At 52.2% G+C, this 25,788-nt stretch overlaps 3 protein-coding genes across 3 annotated transcripts; 2 read left to right on the top strand and 1 right to left on the bottom strand.

Moving 5' to 3' along the window:
• Positions 1-2,030: 2,030 nt before the first annotated feature.
• LOC34624204 lies at positions 2,031-13,039 on the top strand. The gene is made up of 12 exons (XM_026333994.1): positions 2,031-2,487; positions 5,858-5,916; positions 7,980-8,409; positions 8,777-8,925; positions 9,151-9,222; positions 9,315-9,402; positions 9,667-9,917; positions 10,497-10,630; positions 10,895-10,968; positions 11,831-12,073; positions 12,356-12,843; positions 12,980-13,039. Exons 1-12 carry the CDS (start codon positions 2,031-2,033, stop codon positions 13,037-13,039), a joined length of 2,505 nt encoding a protein of 834 aa, XP_026189779.1.
• Positions 13,040-15,443: 2,404 nt separating this feature from the next.
• Positions 15,444-21,017, bottom strand: LOC113146493 (box A-binding factor-like). The gene is made up of 7 exons (XM_026333993.1): positions 20,957-21,017; positions 20,666-20,805; positions 20,453-20,555; positions 19,309-19,313; positions 17,207-17,598; positions 15,880-15,967; positions 15,444-15,527 (listed from the first exon to the last, which is right to left on the bottom strand). Exons 1-7 carry the CDS (start codon positions 21,015-21,017, stop codon positions 15,444-15,446), a joined length of 873 nt encoding a protein of 290 aa, XP_026189778.1.
• Positions 21,018-22,212: 1,195 nt separating this feature from the next.
• Positions 22,213-23,935, top strand: LOC34619310. The gene is made up of 4 exons (XM_026333992.1): positions 22,213-22,695; positions 23,338-23,463; positions 23,632-23,736; positions 23,873-23,935. The coding sequence occupies exons 1-4, from the start codon at positions 22,213-22,215 to the stop codon at positions 23,933-23,935; spliced, it is 777 nt and encodes a 258-aa protein (XP_026189777.1).
• The last annotated feature ends 1,853 nt before the right edge of the window (positions 23,936-25,788 follow it).

Here is a 25,788-nt window from a genome sequence, read left to right as displayed (position 1 = left end):
TTTACACATATAGAGCTACACACACAGATACACACGTATACAAATATACACATACATACACACATCCATACATACATACACACATCCATACATACATACACATATCCATACATACGTACACATACACACATACACATATACATACATAGGTACAAACACATATACATACATATATAAATGCACATATACATACAGATACTCACGCATACAAATACACACATCCATACATACATACACATATCCATACATACACATACACAAACACACATACACATATACATACATAAATACACGTATACATACATAAATTTTCACACAGATACACATACATACAAATATACACATACACATGCAAATATTCACACACAAATATACACATGCACACATATATATACATACATACACATATACACACATACACACACATACGATGCATTTGCTATTCCAGCTGTGTCAGCTGAAACAGCAGCAGCAGCCGGAGTTCGTGCTGCATCAGTAGAGGAGCACTTGCGCCAACACTGAGAAACTACGATTGATATGCGGGCAGCAAAACAATCAGTAGCAGCAGCAGCAACAGAAGCAGCTTACTGCGTGAGGCACTGGAAGTTGTCGGTGTCATAGTCATTTGTTTGGCAAGGGCCGTTGTCAAGAGCAAATACACCAGCGGGGGAATGTTTAGCGATCTACAAAACTCTTCATCTTTTCGCTGCAAATACACCTCTTCGTCACCACTACTGCTGCTGCTGCTGCTGCTGGTAGTGCTGCTGCTGGTGGTAATGCTGCTGCTGCTGCTGCTGGTAGTGCTGCTGCTGGTGGTAATGCTGCTGCTGCTGCTGTGGGGTTGCGCAGGTACAGAAGGAGCTGCATCCAGCTGCTGCTGTTTGGGCTGCTCTTTGTGCTCAGGCGTGCTGCTGCTCCGCGTAGAGGCTGCAGCAGCATCGCATGCATCTTTCGCTGAGGAAGCATCTGCTGCTGCTGCTCCAGCTGCTGGGAGTGCTGCTGGATGCGTTTTGAGGGGGCAGTAGGGGGATATTGCTGGGGTGGTGTCTGCTGAGAACAGGTGTCTCTCCTTCTGCTGCTGCTGCTGCTGCTGCTGCTGCTGCTGCTGCTGCTGCTGCTGCTCGCGCGGCACGACGGCTGCCAGATATGCATTTGCAGTAATGTGGGATTTTTTTGCCGTCTTTTCTGCTTCATATGCCTGAGAACGAGCATCCAGGAAGGAAGAAAAAGCTCGAAATTCTCTAAACAAGGCACTTTTTCTTCTGCCGTCACGCTAAGCCTCCCCAATAAGGCCTAAGCGCCAACGTATTCTTGTGCCTGCGCAATTACTCCCCCTCCCCTTCTTCCTCCCCTCTTTCTTGTTCTTCGTCTCACCTTCTGCCCTCTTTCCCCCTCCTTTTTCCCGCAAAAACGAACCCTTAAAGCCACTTACTCGTACGGATTGAAGGGTGTTCAGTCCCAACGACCGCCACTCCCTGAGGAGAGCACACCTCGTCGCAGCCTCTGCATGCACGGAAAGCAGCCGCAGCAGCGCCGCATGCGCTGCTGCCGAATGGAAGCGCTGCAGCGGGCGAAGTCGCTCGGCAAGCGACGCTTCGCATGCAGAGCGAGTCTTCTGCAGAGGTAAAAACAGCAGCAGCAACAACAGGAGCACGAGCGAGCCGTTGACTGTTTTTAGACGCTAAAAAACCCCAAGAGACGGTGAAAATGCTCGCCGCAGAGTCAAAAAACAACGTACACGCTATTCCTGTGCATGCAGTGCCTTTCAGACAGCACTTCCAGCAGCGAACCACCACAGGCAACTTGCCTCTTTGCTGCTCTGTCGAGGATCGCTCCAGCCGCGAAGAAGCACAGTCCGTCCTCTGTACAGCCGCTCATCTAGCCGGCAGTTGTAGCTTTCCAAGACGCGCAGCTGCATGCACCAACAGCGCACATACCACACGCTTGAAGAAGGAGACCTTTTCGCTGCTCTACGCAGGCTGTGCTTCGCTGAACAACATGCACTGCTGCCATGTGACACAACGTGCTGCATGCGACACACTGCACCTTCAAAAAGAGCTCCTGAGGTGTCTCGCTCGGAGAAAAATCCAGATCCGCCACGAGCTGCTCCGCTTCATTGTCAAACTCCACGTCAAAGTCACCGCGATAGGCGCTGTAACTGCAGCGCATGTGCAGGTGCAAGTCCAAGTGTATGCGCAGGTATAAGTGCAAATGTATGTGCAGGTGTAAGTACAGGAGCAGGTGTAAATACAGGTATAAGTGCAGGTGTAAATACAGGTATAAGTGCAAATGTATGTGCAGGTGTAAGTACAGGAGCAGGTGTAAATACAGGTATAAGTGCAGGTGTAAATACAGGTGTATGTGCAGGTGTAAATACAGGTATAAGTGCAGGTATAAGTGCAAATGTATGTGCAGGTGTAAGTACAGAAGCAAGTGTACGTGCAAGTGCAGCACCAGCAAGATGGAAGCAAGCATGCAGGCTGGCAAGCATGTAGTTTTGTTGGAGGAATACGGCGCATGCTGCAGCACCTGATAGCCAGCCGATGCACGGCAGGGAGGATGTCACACAAAATCGCATGATTTCGCAAGGCAGCGCTTGCTGTCGAGCTGAACACTTACCCCTGGATCGAGTGATGCTGAGGCTGCACAGCTACCACTCCTGGCACCCACGTAGGATGCAGCGCTTCTGCTGCCTTTTGCAACTCAGCTAGCGACATGGAGGCAGTCGAAGCAGATCCAACGGCGGGTGAGACTTGCGCATCTAGTTCGAGGAGCAGTGCCTCGTCCTCGTTGAGATCTTCTGGTGTGACTGCTGCTGCTGCTTCTGGAGCTGCTGCTGCTGCTTCTGGAGCTGCTGCTGCTGCTGCTTCTGGAGCTGCTGCTGCTGCAGAAGGCGTTACTGCTGCTGCTGCAGAAGGCGTTGCTGCTGCCTCAAGAGAGACAGCAGAACTGCGCTTGTCAGCAGCCTCTTCACTCGCATTACGAAGGAGGAGACTTTCTACAGGGGGTGGAAGATCGTCTGCAGTTGCAGCTGATGCGAGCGACGAGCTGGGAGGCTGCTGCTGCTGCGCAGGCTTCTTCTCCTGCTCCTCCTCCTGCTGCTGCTGCCGCTGCTGCATGCGATGCTCGTGCTGCTGCAAAAAGCTCCTCAGCAGCAAAAGCTGCTGCTGCTGCTGCTGCCACAGAGGCGTAGGCTTCCCGTTGGAATCCACGTACACCTCAAAGTAGTGCGCTTCACACTGCAAGCGACTCTTGGGACGGAAGGCAACACGATTTACTACAGCAGAAACATCCTAAGACAAACAACAACACAGCAGCATTGAGAACTTGCCCACTGCAGAGCAGACGCAAGACGCTTCAAAGAAACATGCAAAGCAGCAAAATACACACACACATGCATGTATTCATAGGTATGTGTATGCGCATACATGTGCTTACAAATGTACACACAGACGTATGTGAAGACATAGATTTGTATAGAGACATAGATGTGTATAGAGATATAGATGTATGCAAATATATAGATGTATGTAAATATATAGATGTATGCAAATATATAGACGTACCTATATATATAGATGTATGTAAATATGTAGATTTGTATAAAGATATAGACGTATACAAATATATAGATGTGTATGCACAGATAGACGTATACAAATACATAGACGTATCTGTATATATAGATGTACATACAGATATAGATGTGTATCTACAGACATACATACATACGTGGCTCTCCACATTGAGATACTCTAGACACACACGTGAGCCGTTTCACGATACAGCTTCTACCGCCTGCCTTCTTCAAAACAAACAAAAGGCTGCAAATGCAGCAGCAGCAGCAGCATACATTCCAGTTCCCTAAGCCGCACTTGGCGACGGCTTCAAGCAAAGAAATTTCTTCGTCTGCAGTCCAGTCTGCATGCACAAACTCCTGGAAGAAAAATATCGCATGTCGGCAGAGATCGCAGAGGCTTTGCCAACCCTCGCAGCAGCTGCAGCTAACAAACAGCAGCTAACAAACAGCAGCAGCACTACAGCAGCTAGCAAACTAACAAGCAACGACAGCAGCACAGCAGCAGCTAGCAAACTAACAAGCAACGACAGCACCACAGCAGCTAGCAAACTAACAAGCAACAACACCACAGCAGCAGCTAGCAAACTAACAAGCAACAACAGCACCACAGCAGCGGCTAGCAAACTAACAAGCAACAACAGCACAGCAGCAGCTAGCAAACTAACAAGCAACAACAGCAGCACCGCAGCAGCAAGCAAACAAACGACAGCCATACATAAGGCAAAGATCTCCTTGCTATTCGGTCCAAGAACGAAATACGGATGGCTGTTTAAATGATTTTGCGTTTCGACCCCCCGACAAAAGCATTTGAGGCAAACTATGAATTTGCTGCCTCCTTTCTTGCTGCTCGTGCTGCCTCCTTCCCTGCTGCTGCTAGCGCTGCATGCACCACACTGAATACGAAATTCTTTTAGAGACACAGGCGTGTTGCAGCAGCCGCAGCGTCCGCCACAGCAAACTGAAGAAATCGCAGCTGCATCCTGCTGAGACTCCCCTCCACGCCTTCAGACATACAGACAGACACGCAGACATACATGCATCCATACATGCATATAGACATATTTACATTCCTACATGCATATAGACATATTTACATTCATACATGTATATAGACATATTTACATTCATACATGTATACATACATACATACATACATGCATACATACATACATATATACAGACATACATACATGCATAAACACATACATCCATCCATACATAAACACATACATACATACATACATACACACATATACTTCCGATTCAAACGTCTCTTTCATTCATGAAAAACGAGGATGACTTTGGATCTGCTGGCAGCAGCAGATCCGACAGAGAGAATCGCTGCAACACATCACATCCCCACAACTCCCCACATATACCGAAGGAAAAACTCACCCCTTGTGCTTCGATTCTCTCCGCGCAGCATTGCTGTGAGTTGATAAAGGCCTCTTATTCTGTGGCGCTGTCACTGCTGCTGCTGCTGCTGCTGCTGGTGCTGCTGCACCTGTTGCTGCTGTTGTTGCAGCTGCTGTTGCTGCACCTGTAGCTGCTGTTGCTGCGGGAGCATGCGAGCTGCTGTCTTTCTTCTGACTTCCTCCTGAAGATGCTCCTGCTGCTGCTGCTGCTGCTCGCGGAGATATTCCAACAGAGGCAGCAGCAGCAGCATTCGCTGGAGCAGTCGAACGCCCTCCCGCTGCTGCTGACGATGGAGCTGCTGCTGCTGCTATTGCGGCTGCTGCCGCTATAGCAGCGCTGCGTGGGGAGCGATGCTGCTGTTGCTGCTGCTGCTGTTGCTGCTGCTGCTGTTGCTGCTGCTGCTGCACCTGCTGCTGATGCTGTTGCACCTGCTGCTCAGCAGCAGCAGCGGCTCCCCGGGAGCTGCTGCTGCTGCTGCTGCTGCTGCTGCTGCTGCTGCTGCTGCTGCTGCTGCTCTCTGCCGGTCTGGTGCTGCGCCTTGAAGAAGCCACAGCGCTGCTTGCTGCTGCTGCTGCACCTGCTGCTGCTGCTGCTGCCCTATGCAGCACAGGAGAGCTCTTTGCCGCTGCTGCCACAAGGCTGTGACGGTCAGCTGCAGGAGCAGCAGCAGCAGCAGCAGCTGCTGCTGCTGCTCCTCCTCCTCCTCCTGCGCTGCTGCGCGTGCTTGGAGGCTTCCTCCCTGTTGAAGATGCATGCGCTGCAACGGGAGAAAGTCGCAAAGCTGACGCAGCTGTTGCTGAACGCGTTGCTGCTGGTGCTGTCGTCGGTGCAGAAGCAGCAGCAGTATCCCCTTGCCCACAGCTGCTGCTGCTGCTGCTGCTGCTGCTGCTGCTGCTGCTGCTGCTGCTGCGCTGCATCCCGTCGGCGTTATACGCTGCTGTAGAATCACCCCCTGCTGCTGCGACAGCTGAGTTTTTCGCTGCTGCAGCTGCTCGCTGCTTTGTAATTCGTAACGCATGCCCCTCAGAAGCAGCAGAAGCAGCAGCGGCAGCAGCAGGAAGCGCTTCCTGCTGCTGCTGCTGCTGCTGCTGCGCTTCAGTTGCTGCTGCTGCTGCCAAGACTCCTCCGGCTTGCAAATCGCGCTGCGGCCTTTGCCGCAGCCCAAGTCTAACCATCAAATTACGTACCAAAAATGCTGCTGCTGCTGCTGCTGCTGCTGCTGCTGCTGCTGCTGCTGTTGCTGCTGCTGCTGCTGCTGTTGTTGCTGCTGCTGCTGCTGCTGTTTCTCCAGAGAAAGCGGCGCTCGGGTTGTTGAAAAACTGCGGAAGTTTTGAATGCCGCGGCTAAATTTCTCGCTTTCCCAGAGGCATCCCTTCGACGCCAATGCTGTTGTTGCACTTACACCAACAGCTGTTGCAACAGCTGTTGGTGCTGCTCTTGTTGTTGCTCTTACCACAACGGCTGTTGCAACAGCTGTTGGTGCGATGGAGTGGCGATACAGCTGTTACGGGAGTGGCTGTCAGACTGACTGCAATCTTTTTCGCGAAAGATGGGGTGCTAGTCTCGCCTTCTCCGCGCGTCTGTTCAGCTGGAGCTGCATGCGCTTGGAGGATTGAGGCGAAAATTTCAAACACCTCAACTTCTGGCAGCGCAGTCGGAGTCAAGAGCGAGACAAAGCTCCCTGGCAGCAGCAGCAGCAGCTGCACGAACTACTCATGCGCTGCGAACTCCCCAGCATGCTGTGTTGCTGATTTCAGCAGCCGTTGTTGCCTCGCCTGCTGCTCTTCCTGCTCGTGCTGATGCTCTCCCTCCTGCTGCTCCTGCTGCTCCTGCTGCTCTTCCTCCTACTGCTGCTCTTCCTCCTACTGCTGCTGCTACTGCTACTGCTGCGGCTGCTGCTGCTACTGCTGCTGCACCTGTGGCAATTCTCTGCTCTGCGATGGCTATGCAGCGACGGCAACGGCACCGGAGCAAAGCAGCGCTCACCATCTGCTGCTAATACACCCGAAATTTCCGGAAAATCGACTAGAGTGCCGCAGCAGCAGCAGACTGTGTTGCAGCAGCAGCAGCAGCAGCAGCAGCAGCAGCAGCGGCCCCTGCAGCAGCAGCAGCAGCAGCAGCAGCGAGCGGCTGCTGCCGACGCGACCGCTATGCGTTTTTGCTTATGTTTGCTAATTAATTAATTTTTAGAGTGTCTGAGGCGCTGAATTTAGCGTTGTCTTTTGACTTCCGTCCTCAGGCAACTGCTGCTCTCGCTGCGAGAGCAGCAAGAGCAGCAGCACCGAATTTTCATTATTTTCCCGCTTTGCGTGTGCAAGACGCAGCTCCTGTCGTTTATGCATGCGGCAGGAAAAGCTGCAGTCGCGGGAAGGCTTGTCAATACAGCAGCAACGCGCGCAGCGGGAGCAGTAGTAGCCTGCCCCCGTTTAGCCTTTAGCAAGACTCCAAATTTTTGACAGCAGGAGAAGGTGAATTTGCTGCTGCTGCTGCTTCAGCACCAGTCATGGCATCGCCGCTAGCCGCCTGTGCAGCAGCGCCGTCTACAAAGACAACAACAGCAACAAAAGCAACAACAACAGCAACAGCAATAGCAGCAACAACAATAGCAGTAGCACCATCAATAGCAACAGCAACACCAATAGCAACAGCAACACCCATAGCAGCAGCAGCAGCAGGAGCAGTGCCTTCTTCTGCAGCAGCAACACCAATAGCAACAGCACCATCAATAGCAACAGCACCATCAATAGCAACAGCAACACCAATAGCAACAGCAACACCCATAGCAGCAGCAGCAGCAGGAGCAGTGCCTTCTTCTGCAACAGCAACATCAATGGCAACAGCAACATCAATGGCAGCAGCAACATCAATAGCAGCAGCAACACCAATAGCAACAGCAACACCAATAGCAGCAGCAACACCAATAGCAACAGCAACACCAATAGCAACAGCAACATCAATAGCGGCGAGTGCGTCTCCTCCTCAGGAGGATGTGTGTCTTGAGGATAGAGAGAAAATGTCTTCAGTGAAGCACCGTGAATCCATGCAATTTTTGCGTGGTTCAAGTAATACACCAGCCAAGGGTGTTGCGTATGTCAGCGAGAGTCTTAAAGCATCTGAAGCAGCCGTAGCTGCGACTTCTAGCCTGACGTCTTCTCCGCTGCACTTAGCAGACATCCTAGACGCGTGGATGGGAGTTTTCGGAGGCTGGATATATGAGAGCTGCTGCAGCTCAGCATGCTGCAGCAGCTCGCAGCAGCACAAGCAGCGAAAGCACCGCCGTCTGCAACCTCGCAGCAGCTGCAGAGGACGAAGCATTGCCGTTGACGTCACTTTGGCAGGAGCTGAGAAAAAACTCCTAACAGAATGCGTGAAAGCTCTTGGCTGGAAGGCAGCAGACAGCTTTTTCTCCTCAGGTGAGTGTTTTTGCTGCTGTCGTTGCTGCGAGTAGTGCTGTTGCTGCTATGAGTAATACTGTTGCTGCTGCTGCTGCTATGAGTAGTACTGTTGCTGCTGCTTCACCTTTTTTTGTCGGCTATCTGGCAGGCAGGCAGGCATTTCTTGTGCCTCGAGTAAGGCGTTCTGATTGAGTGTGTGGCACTACATGCCAAGCGTTCCCTCGATATATATATAAATATGTATATATATATATACATATGTCTATATATGTTGCTATGTATGTATGTCTCTCTCTGTCTCTCTATATATGTGTATCGCTATGTCTCTCTCTCTTTCTCTCTTCGGATATTTCGAGAAACTTTGCTCGGCTCGCGAATTTTTCAGGAGATCTCGTCTGGTTGGGATGCGCCTTATCGGAAACAGATCACCTCGCGCTTTCTACTTCTTCTTCGCTGCGAGTTATTAATCGATTTCCCTTTCTCTCGACGCTGGCGAACAAGCAATGGTTGGCTAATTTGCTTGGTGCGATGCAGGTACGCCAGCAGCAGTTGTGTCTCACGCCTCTACCGAATCTGCTGCTTTTTTCGCCACAAATTTTTTCCATCCTATTCTACTCTACTCTTTACTCTTTACTCTTGACTCTACTCTTTACTCTACTCTACTCTCTACTTTCCTCTCTCTTTCCTCTACTCTCTTCACTCCCCGCCAGCAGCTGCAGCAGCTGCTGCTGTGCAGCATCTCTGGAACCGCTTGCAAAGAAATACTGTGCTTCTTCTTGCCAGAGTAGCAGCTCTGCTGCTGCCGCGAGAGAAGGAGAGCTGTTGCAGCATGCAAACGAAAGCAAGTGCTTACAGAGGCAACACACACACACAGAGTCGCCGTCTCAGAGTGCCTCTTTCAGCCAATTTCGTGTCTGCTTCAGGAACTAGAACCAAGTCTTTTTGCTTTTTATCCAAAGACGCTCTTGCTTCCCGAGAGCAGCGACCAGCTGCTGCGCTCCTTCACACCGCGCAGGCTGCTGCTGCCGCAGCAACAGCAGCGAGGATTGCATGTGCTTCCCCCACTGCGCTCCCACCAACGCTGCTACAACAACAGCAATAGCAGCAGCAGCAGCAGCAGAAGTAGTAGTAGGACGACTACTACGCATGACAGCAGCGGCAGCAGCGGATTGGTTGGCACAAGTTCCCTTAGAGCAGGGTTAAGCAATGCAGCAACAGCAGCAACAGCAGCAACAGCAACAGCAGCAACAGCAACAGCAGCAGCAGCAACAGCAGCAGCAGCAACAGCAGGAGAAGTAGTAGCGGTGCCTAGCAAAGTTTGGATTTTAAAGCCTTACACGGGAGCTCAAGGCATAGGTGTGTTGCTGGCATCTGCAGCGACGGATATTTCTCCGTCCATTTTAAGGGGAGACTCCGCAGATCTGTATGTAGCGCAGCAGTATATTACCAACCCTTTCTTGCTGAACGGCAAGAAATTCGATTTTAGGATCTACGTCTTGCTACTTGGAGTGTATCCACACTTGCAGGTGTGTCAGAAGATTTTTTCAGAAAACACGAGCAGCCAGTCTTTTGTTGGGGGATTTTCGTGAGGAACGGCGGCTGCTACTGCTGGATATTTTAGACGGCATGCATGCATGCCTATTGAGCGCTGCTACTGTTGCTGCTACTCTTGCTGTTGCTCTTGCTGCTACTCTTGCTGTTGCTCTTGCTGCTACTCTTGCTGTTGCTCTTGCTGCTACTCTTGCTGTTGCTCTTGCTGCTACTCTTGCTGCTACTCTTGCTGCTACTCTTGCGCTTGCTGCTGCTGCTACTCTTGCTCTTGCTGCTGCTACTCTTGCTCTTGCTGCTGCTGCTCTTGCTCTTGCTGCTGCTGCTACTCTTGCGCTTGCTGTTGCAGATTCTCTCTGCAGCAGCCTTACCTCTTTCAGCTCGCCTGCCATGAAAGTTGGGGGATGCCTTTACCAAGTTTGAGGGTGTCTCTTCTTCTGTGTGGAGTCTGCTTTTTCTTTCTGTTCTCATCCTCCTCATCCTTCCTGCATGCTGCAGCTGCTCTTGCTGCTTCTACTCTTGCTGCTTCTGCTCTTGCTGCTCTTGCTGCCTTACAGGTTTACGTCTCTCGTAGAGGTCTGGTGCGTTTTTGCGCTGAGTCTTACACCGCTGTCAATCAAGGATCTTCTTGGTCAGCTACTGCTCACCTCACGAACTATGCCATCAACAAGCTCCATCCAGACTTCAAGCGGTAAGATGCCTGCTGTCGCTGCAAGGAAGGCTGGCGTTTTTGCCAAGGAGAGGGAGAGGGGGTAGATAGATAGAGGTAGAGAGAGAGTTAGATGGAGAGATAGAGCGAGAGAGATAGGTAGGTAGACATTAAGCTAGTGATATAGACAGGTAGACATTAAGATAGAGAGAGATATCTACATACATATATTAGAGAGAGATAGAGATAGAGAGATTAAAATGGACATATATAGAGAGAGGGAGGCTGCACACTGCGTGTGAGCAGGAGTTTGAATCCACACGACGCAGAAGCGAACAAGCGACTGCTGGAGGACGTGTTGGAAGAGCTTGCAGCTCATGGTGGGGTATTTTTGACTTTTAGGAGGCTGTTTTATATGTTGTAGGAGGCTGTTTTGTATGTTGTAGGAGGCTGTGTTGTATGGTGTATGAGTCCATGTAGGGGGGAGGTGGGAGCGTGTGTGTGGCTGTCGCGAGTTGTGCCTTATAATGCATGTGTCTTGACTGCTGAATTCTGCGAGGGGTATTTTCGACTTTCAGCCTCTTTATAGAAACAAGTCGCTCCATGTGTCTGAAGTTTTGCTTTTTGTGCCTTTCGTCTGCTTTAAGTAGCCTCAGAGTCTGCAGTTTTATGCACCAACCAACTCCTCCCAGCACACAATGTCTGTCTCTCTGTCTCTGTGTGTGTCTGTCTGTCTGTCTGTATCGCTTTACATCTCTGTCTGTATCTCTGCTCCCTTTCCGAATCGCTCTCGCTAAACTCTGTGTGTGTGTGTGTCTCTCTGTCTGTCTGTCTGTCTGTATCTCCTTACATCTCTGTCTGTATCTGTATCTCTGCTCTCTTCCCGAATCTCTCTCGCTAAACTCTCTCTCTGTCTGTGCTTATCTGCCTGTCTGTCTGTATCTCCTTACATCTCTGTCTGTATCTGTATCTCTGCTCTCTTTCCGAATCTCTCTCGCTAAACTCTCTCTCTGTCTGTGCGTATCTGCCTGTCTGTCTGTATCTCTTTCCATCTCTGTCTGTATCTGTTTCTCTGCTCTCTTCCCGAATCTCTCTCGCTAAACTCTCGCTCTCTCTCTATCAGTGTGTCTGGAATTCTTCGCGTTGGGGGGAGCTCTCCTTCTTTTGTCGCCTGCTCCTCTTCTGCACATATCAGCAGCGTCATGGAAGCTGCCTGCTGCTTCTTTCTTTGCTGCCTTGTAGGCGTTGACACGGAGAATATCTGGCATCAAATCATTGAAATCGTGTCTTGCACCATGAGGACGTTGGATCCACTTCTCTCGCTCAAGTATCGTGCCTTGTGGGGTGGAAATACCAGCATCGCTGCCTCTCAGCAGCAGCAGCAAAGCGTATGCTGCTTTCAGATCTTAGGATTTGATCTGCTTCTTGACGCAACACACAAACTCTGGTTGTTAGAAATCAACTCGAACCCTTCGCTGAGGACAGGTTAGTTGCTGCTTTTCGCTGCTGCTGCTGCCACTGTTGCTGTTGCTTTTTGCTGCTGCTTTCTGCTGCTGCTGCCACTGTTGCTGCTGCTGTTCGCTGTTGCTTTCTGCTGCTGCCACTGTTGCTGTTGTTTTTTGCTGCTCCTTTTTGCTTCTGCCACTGCTGTTGATAGTGCTGCTGCTCTTTACTGCTGCTGCTCTTTTTGCTGCTGCCACTGCTGTTGATACTCCTCCTCTTAGTCCTCCTCGTACTGCTGCGCTGCTGCTGCTGCTGCTGCTGCAGACTATGAAGCGGAAGGCGCAGGAGGCTATTTGAGCACGAAGGAAAGCGTCATTGACAGGCGTGTCAAGGAGCCGTTGCTGCGAGAAGCTCTTGTCATTGTATATCTCGCGCTGCTGTCTCCGGCAGCTTCTGCCAGCGCTCGTGCTGCATCCACGGGAACCTCGCTGCAGCGCAGCAGGAGGGGGGGAAAACAGCTGAAGACGGCAGCTGCTGCAGATGCGCGGAGACTCCGCCATCGGCAGAAGCGGAATCAGCAGCAGCGAAGTCAGCAGCGGCAAGTATCCTTGCAAAGGGGAGACGCTGCAGTCGCGCCTTCCGTCGCCGCTGCTGCTTCTTCTGCTCAAGGTGTAGTGACACTGCCTTCACGACTTGTCAGTGATGAGAACTTGCACTTTCCTTCTCTGCGTCAGGAAGAGGAGGCAGTCGATGCTTCTACGCCAACGGCAGCAGCTCGAGGAGCAGCGAATGCACCGACTTTTGTATTCAAAGCTCGCCAGCAGCGGCAATCAAACCTGTGGCACACCAGCAGCAGAAACAGCAGCAGCCGCTTGCATGTCTCTGACTTCAAGATCCTCAAAGCGCGCAGCGGCAGGCATCGTTTAGGCGAGGAGGCTTCCCCACAAGAGCAGCCTCAAGAGAGCAGCAGCAAGCAGGAGGATGCGCCAAGCTCGAGCAGATTGCTAGGCTTGGATGTGCTTCAGACATTCCTCGAGAATAAGAGGCAGCAGCAGCACAAGGAGCTGCAGCAGCGTCCCCTTATGGCTTCGGTTTCTTTTGAAAACATTTCCACGAATAGCGGCTGCGTGCGACACAGCAGCAGCAGCAGCAGCTGCAGCTGCAGCAGCAGGAGCAGCAGCAGCTGCAGCAGTAACGACGCGGAAGTGCTCGACGAAGGTGACAAGAGACAACACAGCGGAAGCCGTTGCGGCTGCAACTGCCCTTCAAGCGCAGCAGCCTGCAGCACAGAAGCGGGAGACAGTCGTGCTGCAACAACAACGCGCCTCTCTGAGAACGTTTTGCCAAGCGGCTTTTGCAATCTTGGATGTCTGTCTGCTGCCGCTGCTGCTGCTGCGCACCCTCACCGTCATCCTGCCCCCCATTGTCAGCAGCAGCAGCAGCAAAAGCAGCAGCTGGTGGCGAAAGATCGGCGTTCTGACAGCTGGCATCTGAAACGCACAGTGGCATCGAGATCATCCCGCAGCAGCAGGGCATGCAACAGTAGCCGCAGCAGCAACAGCAACAACAGGCTGAATGAGCTGCTTTCTCTGCACTGCTGCATGTGGTTTCCAGTTCCTACAGCGCCTGCAGACTTCCGAACGCCTCAGTCTTTTTCGCTCGTTCTGTATAGGGAGTGTATGCTGCTTTTTGAAGACATGGTGGCGTTTCCGAAGCAGCAGACGCTTTCGCTGAGTCAATGGATCCAGTTCTGCAAGGCAGCACGGCTAGACTCCCAGGTTGGCAAGCAGCGTCGTCGAGGCTGCGTGTGCTGCTGTGCGCGCTCTCTGGCGCCTCTTGCTGCCTCCTTTCTGCTGCTGCCGCTGCATTGCCCGTTTCTTCTCGCAGCGAGTGGACGCAAGCAGGCTTGGTGTAGTACATCGTGCGCTGCGCCGTTTCTGCAGGTGGCACTGCTGTGGGTACCAGTGTCTAGTGGCAGCAGCAGCAGCAGCAGCGCCGCAGCAGCAGCAGCAGCGCAGCAGCAGCAGCAGCAGCAGCAGCAGCAGCAGCAGCAGCAGCGCCGGAGAACTTGTCGAAGGTTTGCTCATAGGCCTCTAACGCTGCGCGATCTCGCAGTGTTGTACGGCAGTTTGTTACGGCCATACAGCGCCGCTGGCAGCCCAGCAGCAACAGCAGCAGCAGCAGCAGCAGCTGCTGCTGCTGCTGCTGCGCCTTTCGAAAGTCTTTCTGGCCTTGGCTTTTGGGGATTTTGGAAACTTGTACGCGTTTTGAGCGCCTTGCTGCAACAGTGCACGCCTGCTTGCGCATGCTTTTATAGGAAGAAGGGCAGCAGCAGCAGAGACAGCAGCAGCAGCAGCAGAGACAGCAGCAGCAGCAGAGACAGCAGCAGCAGCAGCAGCAGCAGCAGCAGCAGCAGCAGCAGTTCATGTGGCTTCCTGTGTGCTGCGGACTGCTGGACTGTGCGGCAGCAGCAGCAGCGGCTTTCTGGGGGAAAAGAAGGCGAGGCATTTTTTTTGCATCAGGCGAAGTTGGAGCGCACGAGCCACGTTGTCGCAGCTGCAGGAGGTTCTCCATGCAGCAGCAGCAGCAAGGAGAGGGCAGCACCAACGCTCCGCGTTGGCAGTCTCTCGGAGGCTGAAGGATCGGCAGCAGGGAGCGACAGCATGTCGATGTTTCTGCTGCATCATCGCAGCATTTCGGATGTGTCTGCTGCCTCTGCAGCTGCCGACAGCAGCAGAGACAGCAGCAGCAGAGACAGCAGCAGAAGAGACAGCAGCAGCAACAGCAGACTGTCTCCCCGAGCGCAGCTGGCAAGGCATGCAGCTGGTGCTGTTCCCCCTGCGCTGCATCCTGTGGGCAGTGTCTTAGAGGACTGCTCCTCCCCGCCGCGAGGCAAGACTTTTTCGCAGCAGCAAGACTGCTTGCTGCACAGAGGCTGCCTGCAGCAGCTCGCTTCCAGTGCGGAAGAAGACAGCAGCAGCAGACGTGTAAGAGCATCTGGAGCGGCGAGAGAACTGCCGAAAGTGGTCGATGCCAGTTCAAAGGCTCCTTCTGTCGCCGACGACCTCCCCTCTTCTTCCCTTGACACCACCAGCAGCAGCAGCAAGCTTGGCAGCAGCAGCAGCAAGCTTGGCAGCAGCAGCAGCAAGCTTGGCAGCAGCAGCAGCAAGGAAGCTTCTGTCATATGTCTCAATTGGTGGCCTGACGTAGATAGTTTCTACAGGCAGCACACGGCGCTTGAGCGTCTTGAATGCATGCGCCAGGGAATATGCTTTTTGAGGTATCACGCCGCTGCGTTTCGCATGCAACAGCAGCAGAAAGCAGCAGCGAGCACTTAACAAGCGGGAGAACCCTCGCAGCAGCCACAACAGAGCTGCACGCTGTGCAGGCGCAGGTAACTCGAAATATCGTTTCAAGATTGTTTTACAAACGCAGCACGAGAGGACGCTGCCTCGCGTCTGTCGGCGCGGTGTGTGCAGTGCGGTGTTTCCTCCTCCTCAACCGCAACAAGAAACAGAGACAGAATACACAGAAACAGAATAGACAGAAACATAGAGACAGAATAGGCAGACACAGAGAGACAGAAACAGAATAGACAGAAACATAGAAACACAAACAGAATAGACAGAATCATAGAAACAGAATAGACAGACACATAGAAACAGAATAGACAGACACATAGAAACAGAAACAGAATCGAACGAATCATAGAAACAGAATAGACAGAAACATAGAAATACAAACAGAATAGACGGAAACAGAGACACACAAACAGCAGCAGCGTCAGCGTCCTATGCTGCTGTTGCAGCTGCAGCGGTAGTAAAGGCAGCATCAGGAGCGCACGAGGCAGCTGCTGCTGCTGCTGCCTCGGCTGTTGAGCTGCTGCCCGCAGCGTTTCTCTCACTTTCGTGTCGTCTACAGGCTGCGTGCAAGTAGCTAAGAAACGTAGTCAAGAAATCAGCACTTCCCTAAGTAATGTACATGTGTCTTAGCTGCTGCTGCCGCCTCTACAAGCCCCATCGCGAGCGCTGCATGCCCTCCTTCCTGGCAGGCGGACACGCAAGTGAGCAAGTAGCAAAGCCTAATACTGCTTGCATGCTTGCTTGCATGCTTGCTTGCATGCATGCTTGCCTTCATGCTTGCATGCATGCTTGCCTTCATGCGTACATGCTTGCCTTCATGCTTGCATGCGTACATGCTTGCCTTCATGCTTGCTTGCATGCGTACATGCTTGCATGCATGCATGCATGTTTGCCTGTAGCTAGATACGCGTGGAGAAGAATGTGCGAAGGGGAAGCTCTAGCAGCACAGGACCTGCTGCTGGAGCTGCTGCTGCCTAGGGAAGACTGCGAACTGCTGCATCGCTTGTGGCAGACAGCAGCGTGCCAAACGGCGAATGCCTTAAAAGCAGCAGCCTCGCAAAGCAGCTCGCTAGAATCCTCTTAGCAGCAGGAGGGCAGGTGTCGATACACCGCAAGCAAGCAAGCAAGCAAACAAACAAACTCTCTAGTGCCAGCTTCTCACTACTGCTGCCTGCACGGGGTGTCACCAGTTCCGTGACTGCCTCGTGTGCTGTTTCTTGAGGGAAAAGCAGACTCCCCCCTGCTGCCAGCAGTCCAACTATGCTGCTGCTGCTGCTGCTGCTGCTGCTGTTGCTGTTGCGCCTGGGGTGTGGCAGCAGCAGCAGGAGCTGCTGCTGCTGCTGCTGCGTTTCTCTGAGAAGGCTGCGAAGCCGCTGCAGCTCTTGGGAAAGCAAAGAAGGGAGGATAAGGCGTAGAGACAGCCACACTGAAGAATCCTTCTGCTGAATTGCCAGCACCAAGCAACGCGGAGCTGCTCGAACTCCCCGTATTGAATAGGTGTCTGCTAGAGCTGCTTTGCAAGAATGCTGCTGCCGTGTCTTGCGCATGCACAGGCAGTGCAGTGCTGCTTCTGCCGCTGCTGCTACTACTATTGCTGCTGCTGCTGCCCGTGCAGCTCTCCGCTTGCTGCTGCGTGTCGCTGCTGCTGCGACTGCTGCCAAAAGCGCCGCTGCCGCTGCCGCTGCCGCTGCTGCCGCTGCTGCTTTCGCCGCTGCCCGCTTCTCCCCTCCGACTGCTGCTGCTGCTGCTGCCTGTGCCACTGTCTTCTCCCTCAGCAGCGCTGCCTGCCGCTTCGTCTGCAGCTGCTGCCTGCGTTCCAGAAGAGTCTGAAGCTGCGTCTGCTGCAGCATGCAAAGCTCTTGCTGCCTCTCCGTTTGCTGCCACACGCGAACTCCCCAATCCTCGACTGCTAGAGGTCATTCCCTGCAGCAGCAACGGCAGCGCTGCCTCCTGCTGTCGCCTCTCTCGCTCGCGCGATGTTTGCAGTCGTTCAAACCTCCGAGCAGCGGAAGAAACACCACTCCCTGCCTCAGGAGGTAGCCTTCCTCCTAAAGCTGCGTTTTCGGCTGTCTCCGCAAAGCTGATGCTGCCCGCAAACAGCGGCATGCCTATCAGAAATGGCAGATGTTGCTGCTGCTGTTGCTGCTGTTGCTGTTGTTGCTGTTGCTGTTGCTGTTGTTGTTGCTGAGGTTGTTGTTGTTGTTGCTGAGGTTGTTGTTGTTGCTGCTGAGGTTGCTGCTGCCCCCTTCCTCCTCCAAGATTCGGTCCAGTTTCCGTTGGCAGCTCGAAGCGACACACAGGACAGGTGTTGTTCTGCACAGCACAAAACAGCTACCAGCAAACTCCGCATGCAGCAAAATGCCAGAGGCGCCTTTTCGCATGCACAACATGTCACGTAACAAATGCATATGTACATATATATATACAGATATGTAGATATAGATATATGTATGTATATATATATATCTAGATAGATATATAGAGATGGATATATATATAGATATATATATATAGATACATATATATAGACAGATATACATAGATCGATATGTAGATGTATGTAGATAGATATGTATGTAGATATAGATACATATATAGATATATAGAGATATAGATATATATATATAAATATAAACATATATATATAGATATATATATATAAATGTAAACATATATATATATAGATATATACATAGACAGATACATATATGTAGATGTATATATGTATATATATATATAGACAGATACATATATACAGACAGATATATATGTATATAGATATATAGATAGATACATACATGGATAGATATGTAGATAGCTAGATAGATATATAGAACGATATAGATATATATATATATATATCGCAAGAGAGACTGAGACTGACACCTCAAGGCAAGAGCCTACCCTTTCTAGCCATGGCACTATGCAAGCCTCATGAAAGCTGTGAACGCATTGACTCGAATCCGCAGACACAGACGCCACACGATCCCCCGCAGCAAAATCCTCGTGGCAAATAGAACAAGCATCCATACCATCTGCAGCAAAAGGAGCAGAAACAGAACAAGTCACAGCAGCAAAAGACATAGCAGCAGCGGAAGGCATAGCAGCAGAAGACACAGCAGTAGAAGCAGCAAAAGACATGGCAGCAGCAGAAGATGAGATAGCAAAAGATATAGCAGTAGAAGGCATAGCAGCAGAAGACATAGCAGCAGAAGACATAGCAGCAGCAGAAGATGAGATAGCAAATGATATAGCAGTAGAAGGCACGGCAGCAGAAGCAGCAAAAGACATAGCAAAAGACATAGCAGCAGAGGCAGCAGCAGAAGACATAGCAAAAGACATAGCAGCAGCAGAAGAAAAAATTGCAGCAGCAGAAGCAGCAAAAGACATAGCAGCAGAGGCAGCAGCAGAAGACATAGCAGCACAGGCAGCAAAAGACATAGCAGCAGCAGAAGAAGACATAGCAGCAGAAGACATAGCAGCAGAAGCAGCAGCAAAAGACATAGCAAAAGACATAGCAGCAAAAGACATAGCAGCAGCAGAAGAGATAGCAAAAGGTATAGCATTAGAAGGCATAGCAGCAGAAGACATAGCAGAAGAAGCAGCAGCAGCAGAAGACATAGCAATAGATATAGCAGCAAAAGACATAGCAGCAGCAGAAGACATAGAAGCAGAAGCAGCAACTTCGCACTAAGGCGGCTGCTTACTCGCTTCCTCTTGTGTGAGGATATGCCTTGGAAGAGCTGCCACTGCTGCAGCGCTTGCCCGTCGCTGCTGCTGCTGCAGCCTGCAGCAGCACAAAGAGAAGTCATAAAGATGACAGAGAGCATGCAGCGCAGCAGGCGATATCTCACAAGCAAGCAAAGCCGCTACAGAAGCAACATCAACAGCAGCATCACCAACAGCAGCATCAACATCAACTTCAGCGTCAACATGAGCATCAACATGAGCATCAACATTAGCATCAACTTGAGCACCACTACTACTGCAAACACCACTACCACTACTACTACAAACACCACCACCACTACCACTACAAACACCACCAACACCACTACAAACACCACCACCACTACCACTACAAACACCACCAACACCACTACAAACACCACCACCAACACCACCACAAAGACCACCACCACTACAACAAACACTACCACCAACACCACTACAAACACCACCACCACTACCACTACAAACACCACCACCAACACCACTACAAACACCACTACCACTACAAACACCACCACCAACACCACTACAAACACCACCACCAACACCACTACAAACACCACCACCACTACTACAAACACCAGCACCACCACTACCACTTCAAACACCACCACCACTACAAACACCACTACCACTACAAACACCACTACTCCTACAAACACCACTACTACTACAAACACCACTACAACCACCACTACCACTACTACTACAAACACCACTACTACTACAACCACCACAAACACCACCACCACCACCACCACAACCACCACCACCACCACAAACACCACCACCACTACTCCAACAAACATCAGCAAGCATCCCCACGCAGTGTTCTGTCCAGCCATCATCTGCAGCAAATTGCGAACGGCAGGATCTTCCTCGAAGACACTCAGCATTTCGCTGAGACGCACAGCGCAACAGAAACAGAGAGACAGAAACAGACAGAAGCCTCGCGTGCGTTGCTCTCAGCGTGGCTTGTCTTCTTGCAGTGGCTGCAGATGTCGCTCGTGTGGTGGCAGCTGTCTGCGAAAAAGCAGCGCAAAGACAAAAGACGACTGGCTGAGGTGAAGCAACTGCAGCACTCACACAATCCGCTGCTGCACAGCCACAAGATCTGCCTCCAAGTCTGTCGACGCTCCGCCTTGTGCAGCTGCTTCTCCTCCTTGAGTCGCTGCACGATTCGCTGCAATTTCAGCTGTGCTGGGTGAGGCGGCTAAGCCTCCTTGCGTCTGTGGAAGACGGAGCAGCCACGAAAGAAGCCGATTCATAGGTCGTGCTTGCCCATCTCGAAGGGAAGCTGTCGATACACCGCGGGAATTTCCCCAGCCAGCAGCAGCAGAAGCAGCAGCAGCAGAAGCAGCAGCAGCAGAAGCAGCAGCAGCAGAAGCAGCAGCAGCAGAAGAAGCAGCGCCTGGCGCTGCTGCTGCTGCTTCTTCTGCTGCTGCTGCAGCGTCCATCACCTCCACAAAGCCTACAGCACCGCAGTTTGCGCATTGAAGCTCCCCATCTGCTGCTGCTGCTGCATCCACGATCCTATTGCATGCGTGGCAGTAGGATAGACTGCTCTCTCCTGCGCAGTCCAAAGCGCTTCTGTCTTCGCCGCTGCTGCTGCTGCTGCTGTTGCTGTTGCTGCTGCTGCTGCTGCTGCTGTTGCTGTTGCTGCTGCCTTCCGCCGCCTCCCTGCTTCGCGGCAGCACGTCAGCAGCAGCAGACTGCCCTGCAGCACTGCTGCTGCTGCTGCTGTTGCTGTTGTTGTTGCCATCCGCGGAGGTGCAGCTGCGCACTGTCTCTGCAGCTGCAGCTGCGCCGTCTGCGTCATTGCTGCAGCTGCTTTCGACCTCCTCTGCACGTGTGAGGTCGATGAGACTCTCATTAGGGAATGCTGGATGCATCGTGCTGCTGCTGCTATTGCTGCTGCTGTGCTGCTGCTGAGTTGCGGCGTGGCGCCCTCCCTCAAGTTTTCCTCGTCTGCAGCGAATCCTTGGGGGATGCTACACAACGGCATCCGCGGAGGCGGCTCCTGCTGCTCCTGCTGCTGCTGCTGCTGCTAAAGCTGCTAAAGCTGCCGATGATGCGACTCCAAATTAAAGGCTGGAGCAAGGAAGCAAGAAAGCCTCTCGAGTCGTCGTGTGCAAACAGCGACAGCGTTCCGCTGCTGCGGCAGCTGTCGCTGTTGCTCTCTGCAGCGACGGCTGCTGCTGCTGCTTCGCTGCTTGCTGCTAACCCTGTGCGTCTCGGCTGCTGCTGCAGATTGACGAAAAGGCACGATGTGTGGGGGAAACACAACGGCCAGTGTGCATGCAGCACCAGAAGCAGCAAAGCGGAGGCGCAGCAGCAGAGTCGATTCAAAAGGAAGACAAAGGTCTCCCGCCGTGACACTCGAGAGCACAAATTCGGCTACCCCAGTTGCACATACACCGCGTGGGCGTTGGCTATTGGGCTAAACTTTTACGACTAGCAGCGGCTGCAGCAGCAGCAGCAGCAGCGGCGGCGGCTGCCTGCTGCTGCGGCGGCGGCTGCTGCTGCTGCGGCGGCGGCTGCTGCTGCTCCCTGGTGCTGCTGCGACTTGAATTGTTATTTTCCTGCCTAGTTAAGAGAGTATTGGCATGTGCGTGTGGAGACGAGCAGACAGCTCGCGTTACACTCCCCAGTGCCGCGAGGAGGAGCAAACCTCTTCGCACAGCATCCTGAACGGGTGGGTGTCTTGGCAGGCAGGAGAGCAGCAGCAAACAACTGGCGCCTTCCACGCATTTCTTTCAGCTGCAGCGTCACAAGCGATGCGTCCAGAAGATGTCTGAGAGCAGTCGTGATTCTGCTGCTTCTTCTTCCTCGCAGCAGCAGCAGCAGCTGTCGCTTGGACAGAAGCTCGAGCACCATCATCAGCCACACCATCAGCCACACCAGCAGCAGCAGCAGCAGCCACACCAGCAGCCCCATCAACAGCAACAGCAACCCGTCGATTCCTCGCGCACCTCCGTTTCCTTCACGTCTGGAAAGCCGTCCTCGTCGAGTCGAGGGGGAGCTGCATCTCCTCACGGCTGTGCGCTGGCAGGAAGCAGCGCGAGCGCTCCCAGCTCCAGCGGAGGCATGAATGCGTTCCTCATCTCCTCGCTGCAGCAACAGCAGCCTCACCATGTCGCCTCTTCCTCAGTAGCCGCCACGGAAGGCTCCCCCCCGAGCAGTCCTCGCTCGACTTTCTCCTCAGTTCATTCGTATGGGCAAGACGCGTACTCCCCCGCGATTCCTGCAGTCTCCGCATCCATCGACTTGTCTGCGCCTCGCGGCACTCAAGAAACAGACACTTGCTCCGCAAGGGGCAATCCCCTCTCGACTTCGCTTGGCGGCGCAGGAGGAGGCGGAGGCTCCTCGCTCGATGGAGGCTTCGAGGTGACTGTCTGCCTCCTCGAATCCAGCTTTTGCTGTGCACACTTCGTCGCTTACAAGGGATACAGAGAGCGCTTGCATGGCCACAACTACCAGGTGTCGGCGCGCCTCCTAGGACCACTTGGAGTCGATGGATACGTTCTCGACTTCACAGAGCTCAAGCGTGCTGTCAGGGAAGTCTGCAAAGTAAGCCGAGATAGAGATAGAGAGACAGAGAGATAGAGAGAGAGGTAGTTAGATAGAGGTAGGGAGAGATAGAGAGAGAGGTAGTTGATAGAGGTAGTTAGATAGAGGTAAAGAGAGATAGAGAGGTAGTTAGATAGAGATAGAGAGGTAGTTAGATGGAGGTAGGGAGAGATAGAGAGGTAGTTAGATGGAGGTAGGGAGAGATAGAGAGGTAGTTAGATAGAGAGATAGATAGAGAGGTAGTTAGATGGAGGTAGGGAGAGATAGAGAGGTAGTTAGATAGAGATAGAGAGGTAGTTAGATGGAGGTAGGGAGAGATAGAGAGGTAGTTAGATGGAGGTAGGGAGAGATAGACAGGTACTTAGATAGAGGTAGAGAGATATATATGGAGAGAGAGATAGAGAGAGCAAAAGAGATAGATAGACATGTATATATATGTAGAGGGAGGAAAGAAATAGATCTAGAGCGAGACACACCCAACGAAGATGAACTGCAGTCATCTCTCTCGTTTTGCAGCCCATTCAGAGAGTCTCCCGACTCCTGCAGTGCGTCTTGCGGCTTTTTAGCAGCGTCAATCGCGACAACGGAGCTGAACACACATCGGCTTTTGCTTGTTTTGTATTGCTTTGTGCCGCGTCTCAGTCGCTAAACGAGTATACCATCATTCCCATGAGGAGTGACGTGCTGGAAATCACGCAGGAAGGTTCCAGCATCCGCATGCGCTGCGAAGACGGCTCCGAGTTTATTCTGCCAAGGGCAGACTGCCTCGTACGCGACTGCGCTTGGTGTGAAGTGTGTGTTGAGAGTGTTTGGAGGGGAGAGGGGAGGGCGAGGGAAGGTAGGTGGAATGCCGAAGGGGTTTTTTTTGGCAAACGCTCTTAGAGGTAGGGGCATGCATATTCGCTCCGTCGCACTGAATTGGTTCTGGCTTTGCAGTGCTTGCCGATCGTGCATTCAACGGCTGAGGAACTTTGCGCGTATATCTGGAGAAGCATAGTAGACAACCTTACAGAGGGTCGCCTAAAGAAGAGAGGCATTCAGGTGAGGACGGGTGTGTGTCGACGGTGGGGTTGGCACTTTCTTGTCACGGGTGCTGCCGAGTGATGAGTGCCGAGTGGTGAGTGCCGAGTGAATTTGGAGGCTGAAAAATGCTGCGCTCTGCAATTGTGTTGTGCAGTCTCTCGAAGTGAGCGTCGCGGAGAAGTGCACACAGGTTGCGGTGTATCGAAGGCCCCTCTGAGTGCAGATGTTGGGCTTTCGTCATCGCTATGAATACCACCTACCTTGTGCGTTTGGTGCTTTTTTCAAAAAAAAAAAGGTCTTCGCGTATCCCGAGACCATCAAGATGAGTGCAGTGCACAAGCAGAGAAGGTGTGGTGTTGCTGATGCATAACCAGTAGGGGTGTTGTAGGATGCGTCTGCGCAACGCCAGAGGCGTGCTGGTGCCCGTGCAAGAAACGGATGGGATGTGAGCAGAGGGAACGCCTGCGGAGTCAATTCGCGTGCATCGTTCAGCTCGGACGGTGCGCCTCTATGACCCTAGACACCCGGTGAAGTGATTAGAACAGGGAATGTATAGGCAAGGGCCGGTACTTCTAGATACACCACCACCCAGAAACACGCGACCATGTGTCGACGCCGGATCCACACGCATCGCACTACGTCGGAAATACGCTGGCACACGCTTTTGCGCACTGCTCATGTGCACACATCCACTCCACCAGCCATCTCTGTGGAAACGCGAATGAGACTGCTAGACATCGAATATTCAGGCATGTTTTCCCAGAGAGGCGGCATGAAAGATGGAAAAAGGTCTAAAGGGAAGTGGCCGAATCCGTATCACGTGCTGCGCACACCGTATATAGGCAGTCGTTCCTTATTGACTGAGGTCTTGTCCAGGTACACAGCTGCGAAGTGCCTCTGCTATGCCGGTATCTGCATTCATGTGGACGTCTGTGTCTAGAGCGTGTTCCTCCTCCAAGCATATGCATGCATTCATGTATGCGCTGCGCACAGCATTCGTTGAAGGCCACCGTAAGTGCAGGCACAGCGTGGTGTGCGGGTGCGTAGTGTTCGAACTCTCATGAGCCCTTCAAAGCCTTATTCACGTGCAGGCGGTCTGTCCGTCCATGCGCGTTCACGCATGCCCACGCCTCTGACGGTGCATCTCCAAATGTGCATAGCTATCGGCACACTGTAGGGTCGTGAAGGTGGTTGTTGAGCATGAAGTAAATACGGCATTTTCACACCTTCTTTGTGGTGCTACATTAAAGGGTGGAATTGAAACTACAGGTGGTTCTACGCTTTCTTGGGCTCCCTGGAAAGGGAATTCTAGCGCTTTGGAAGGCTCGCGGGGTAGCAATTAAAAGCCTTTCCATGGTACTTAATCGTCAGTGCAGTCGCTTTTCGTAAATCCGGACGGTTTCAATGGGTGTAGTCGCGGTTCGCTGCCCCTTGAAGCATTGGCAGCAGGGTCACATCGGTTAGGAACGAAGAAGTTCATATGGTCATCGCCGTGGTTCGTTTCAGCGCGTAGGCCGTGAGAATGGCCCATTTCATTCTATTTAACACTGCGTTGCCTTCCTATTGCGGCTTGTCTACGAGGGAATTCAGTTTTCATGAGCAGCGCCTGGTAGAGGCGCGTTGCTGTATTTGCCTTCACGCAGGTTGTGGTTTGGGGACAAATCCCGCTCCTTCATTTGAAATCTTTAGCCTAAAGCTTAGGATATTGAAAATTACTAAAAATTATGAGTACTAAGGAGACATGAGCGCCTGTTTGCGTCTCCGCTTCCATCTGGCGAGTCTGCACAATCCCCAGAAACGCGAACACGCTGCGAAGTATCTTTGAATTTCCCACAGCTACGGCAATTCCTTTCTTCCCCGTTGGTTCTTCAATAATGCGTTCAAGTATTTCGGTCATGAGGTATCCCATTTAAATTCAGCGATCCGTTGTGCCTTGTGGCAGCACATCCAGTCACCTGATAAAGTGGCCGAGACCCCCTTTTAAAGCCCTAAGCCGTTGCTGCACGAGGCAGCGCTCTGCTTCGGATGCTATATTCCCTGCATCCCGAACACTTGTTTCATTTGTGGGAT

This window comes from Cyclospora cayetanensis, unplaced genomic scaffold, assembly GCF_002999335.1.
Source record: "Cyclospora cayetanensis isolate NF1_C8 unplaced genomic scaffold, CcayRef3 CcayRef3_contig_34, whole genome shotgun sequence".
NCBI lineage: Eukaryota > Apicomplexa > Conoidasida > Eucoccidiorida > Eimeriidae > Cyclospora > Cyclospora cayetanensis.
This window is presented reverse-complemented; position numbering and strand designations above follow the sequence as displayed.

Coding starts and splice junctions, on each gene's coding strand:
- LOC34624204 (XM_026333994.1), top strand. CDS start 2,031: ATGCGACACACTGCACCTTCAAAAAGAGCTCCTGAGGTGTCTCGCTCG. Junction 10,631..10,894: donor CTCCATCCAGACTTCAAGCG/GTAAGATGCCTG, acceptor GCGTGTGAGCAG/GAGTTTGAATCCACACGACG. Junction 12,074..12,355: donor GAACCCTTCGCTGAGGACAG/GTTAGTTGCTGC, acceptor CTGCTGCTGCAG/ACTATGAAGCGGAAGGCGCA.
- LOC113146493 (XM_026333993.1), bottom strand. CDS start 21,017: ATGCATCCAGCATTCCCTAATGAGAGTCTCATCGACCTCACACGTGCA. Junction 20,806..20,956: donor ACGTGCAGAGGAGGTCGAAA/GCAGCTGCAGCA, acceptor GCCGCGAAGCAG/GGAGGCGGCGGAAGGCAGCA. Junction 20,556..20,665: donor TCTATCCTACTGCCACGCAT/GCAATAGGATCG, acceptor GCAGCAGAAGAA/GCAGCAGCAGCAGCGCCAGG.
- LOC34619310 (XM_026333992.1), top strand. CDS start 22,213: ATGAATGCGTTCCTCATCTCCTCGCTGCAGCAACAGCAGCCTCACCAT. Junction 23,464..23,631: donor TGCCAAGGGCAGACTGCCTC/GTACGCGACTGC, acceptor CTGGCTTTGCAG/TGCTTGCCGATCGTGCATTC. Junction 23,737..23,872: donor TAAAGAAGAGAGGCATTCAG/GTGAGGACGGGT, acceptor TGTGTTGTGCAG/TCTCTCGAAGTGAGCGTCGC.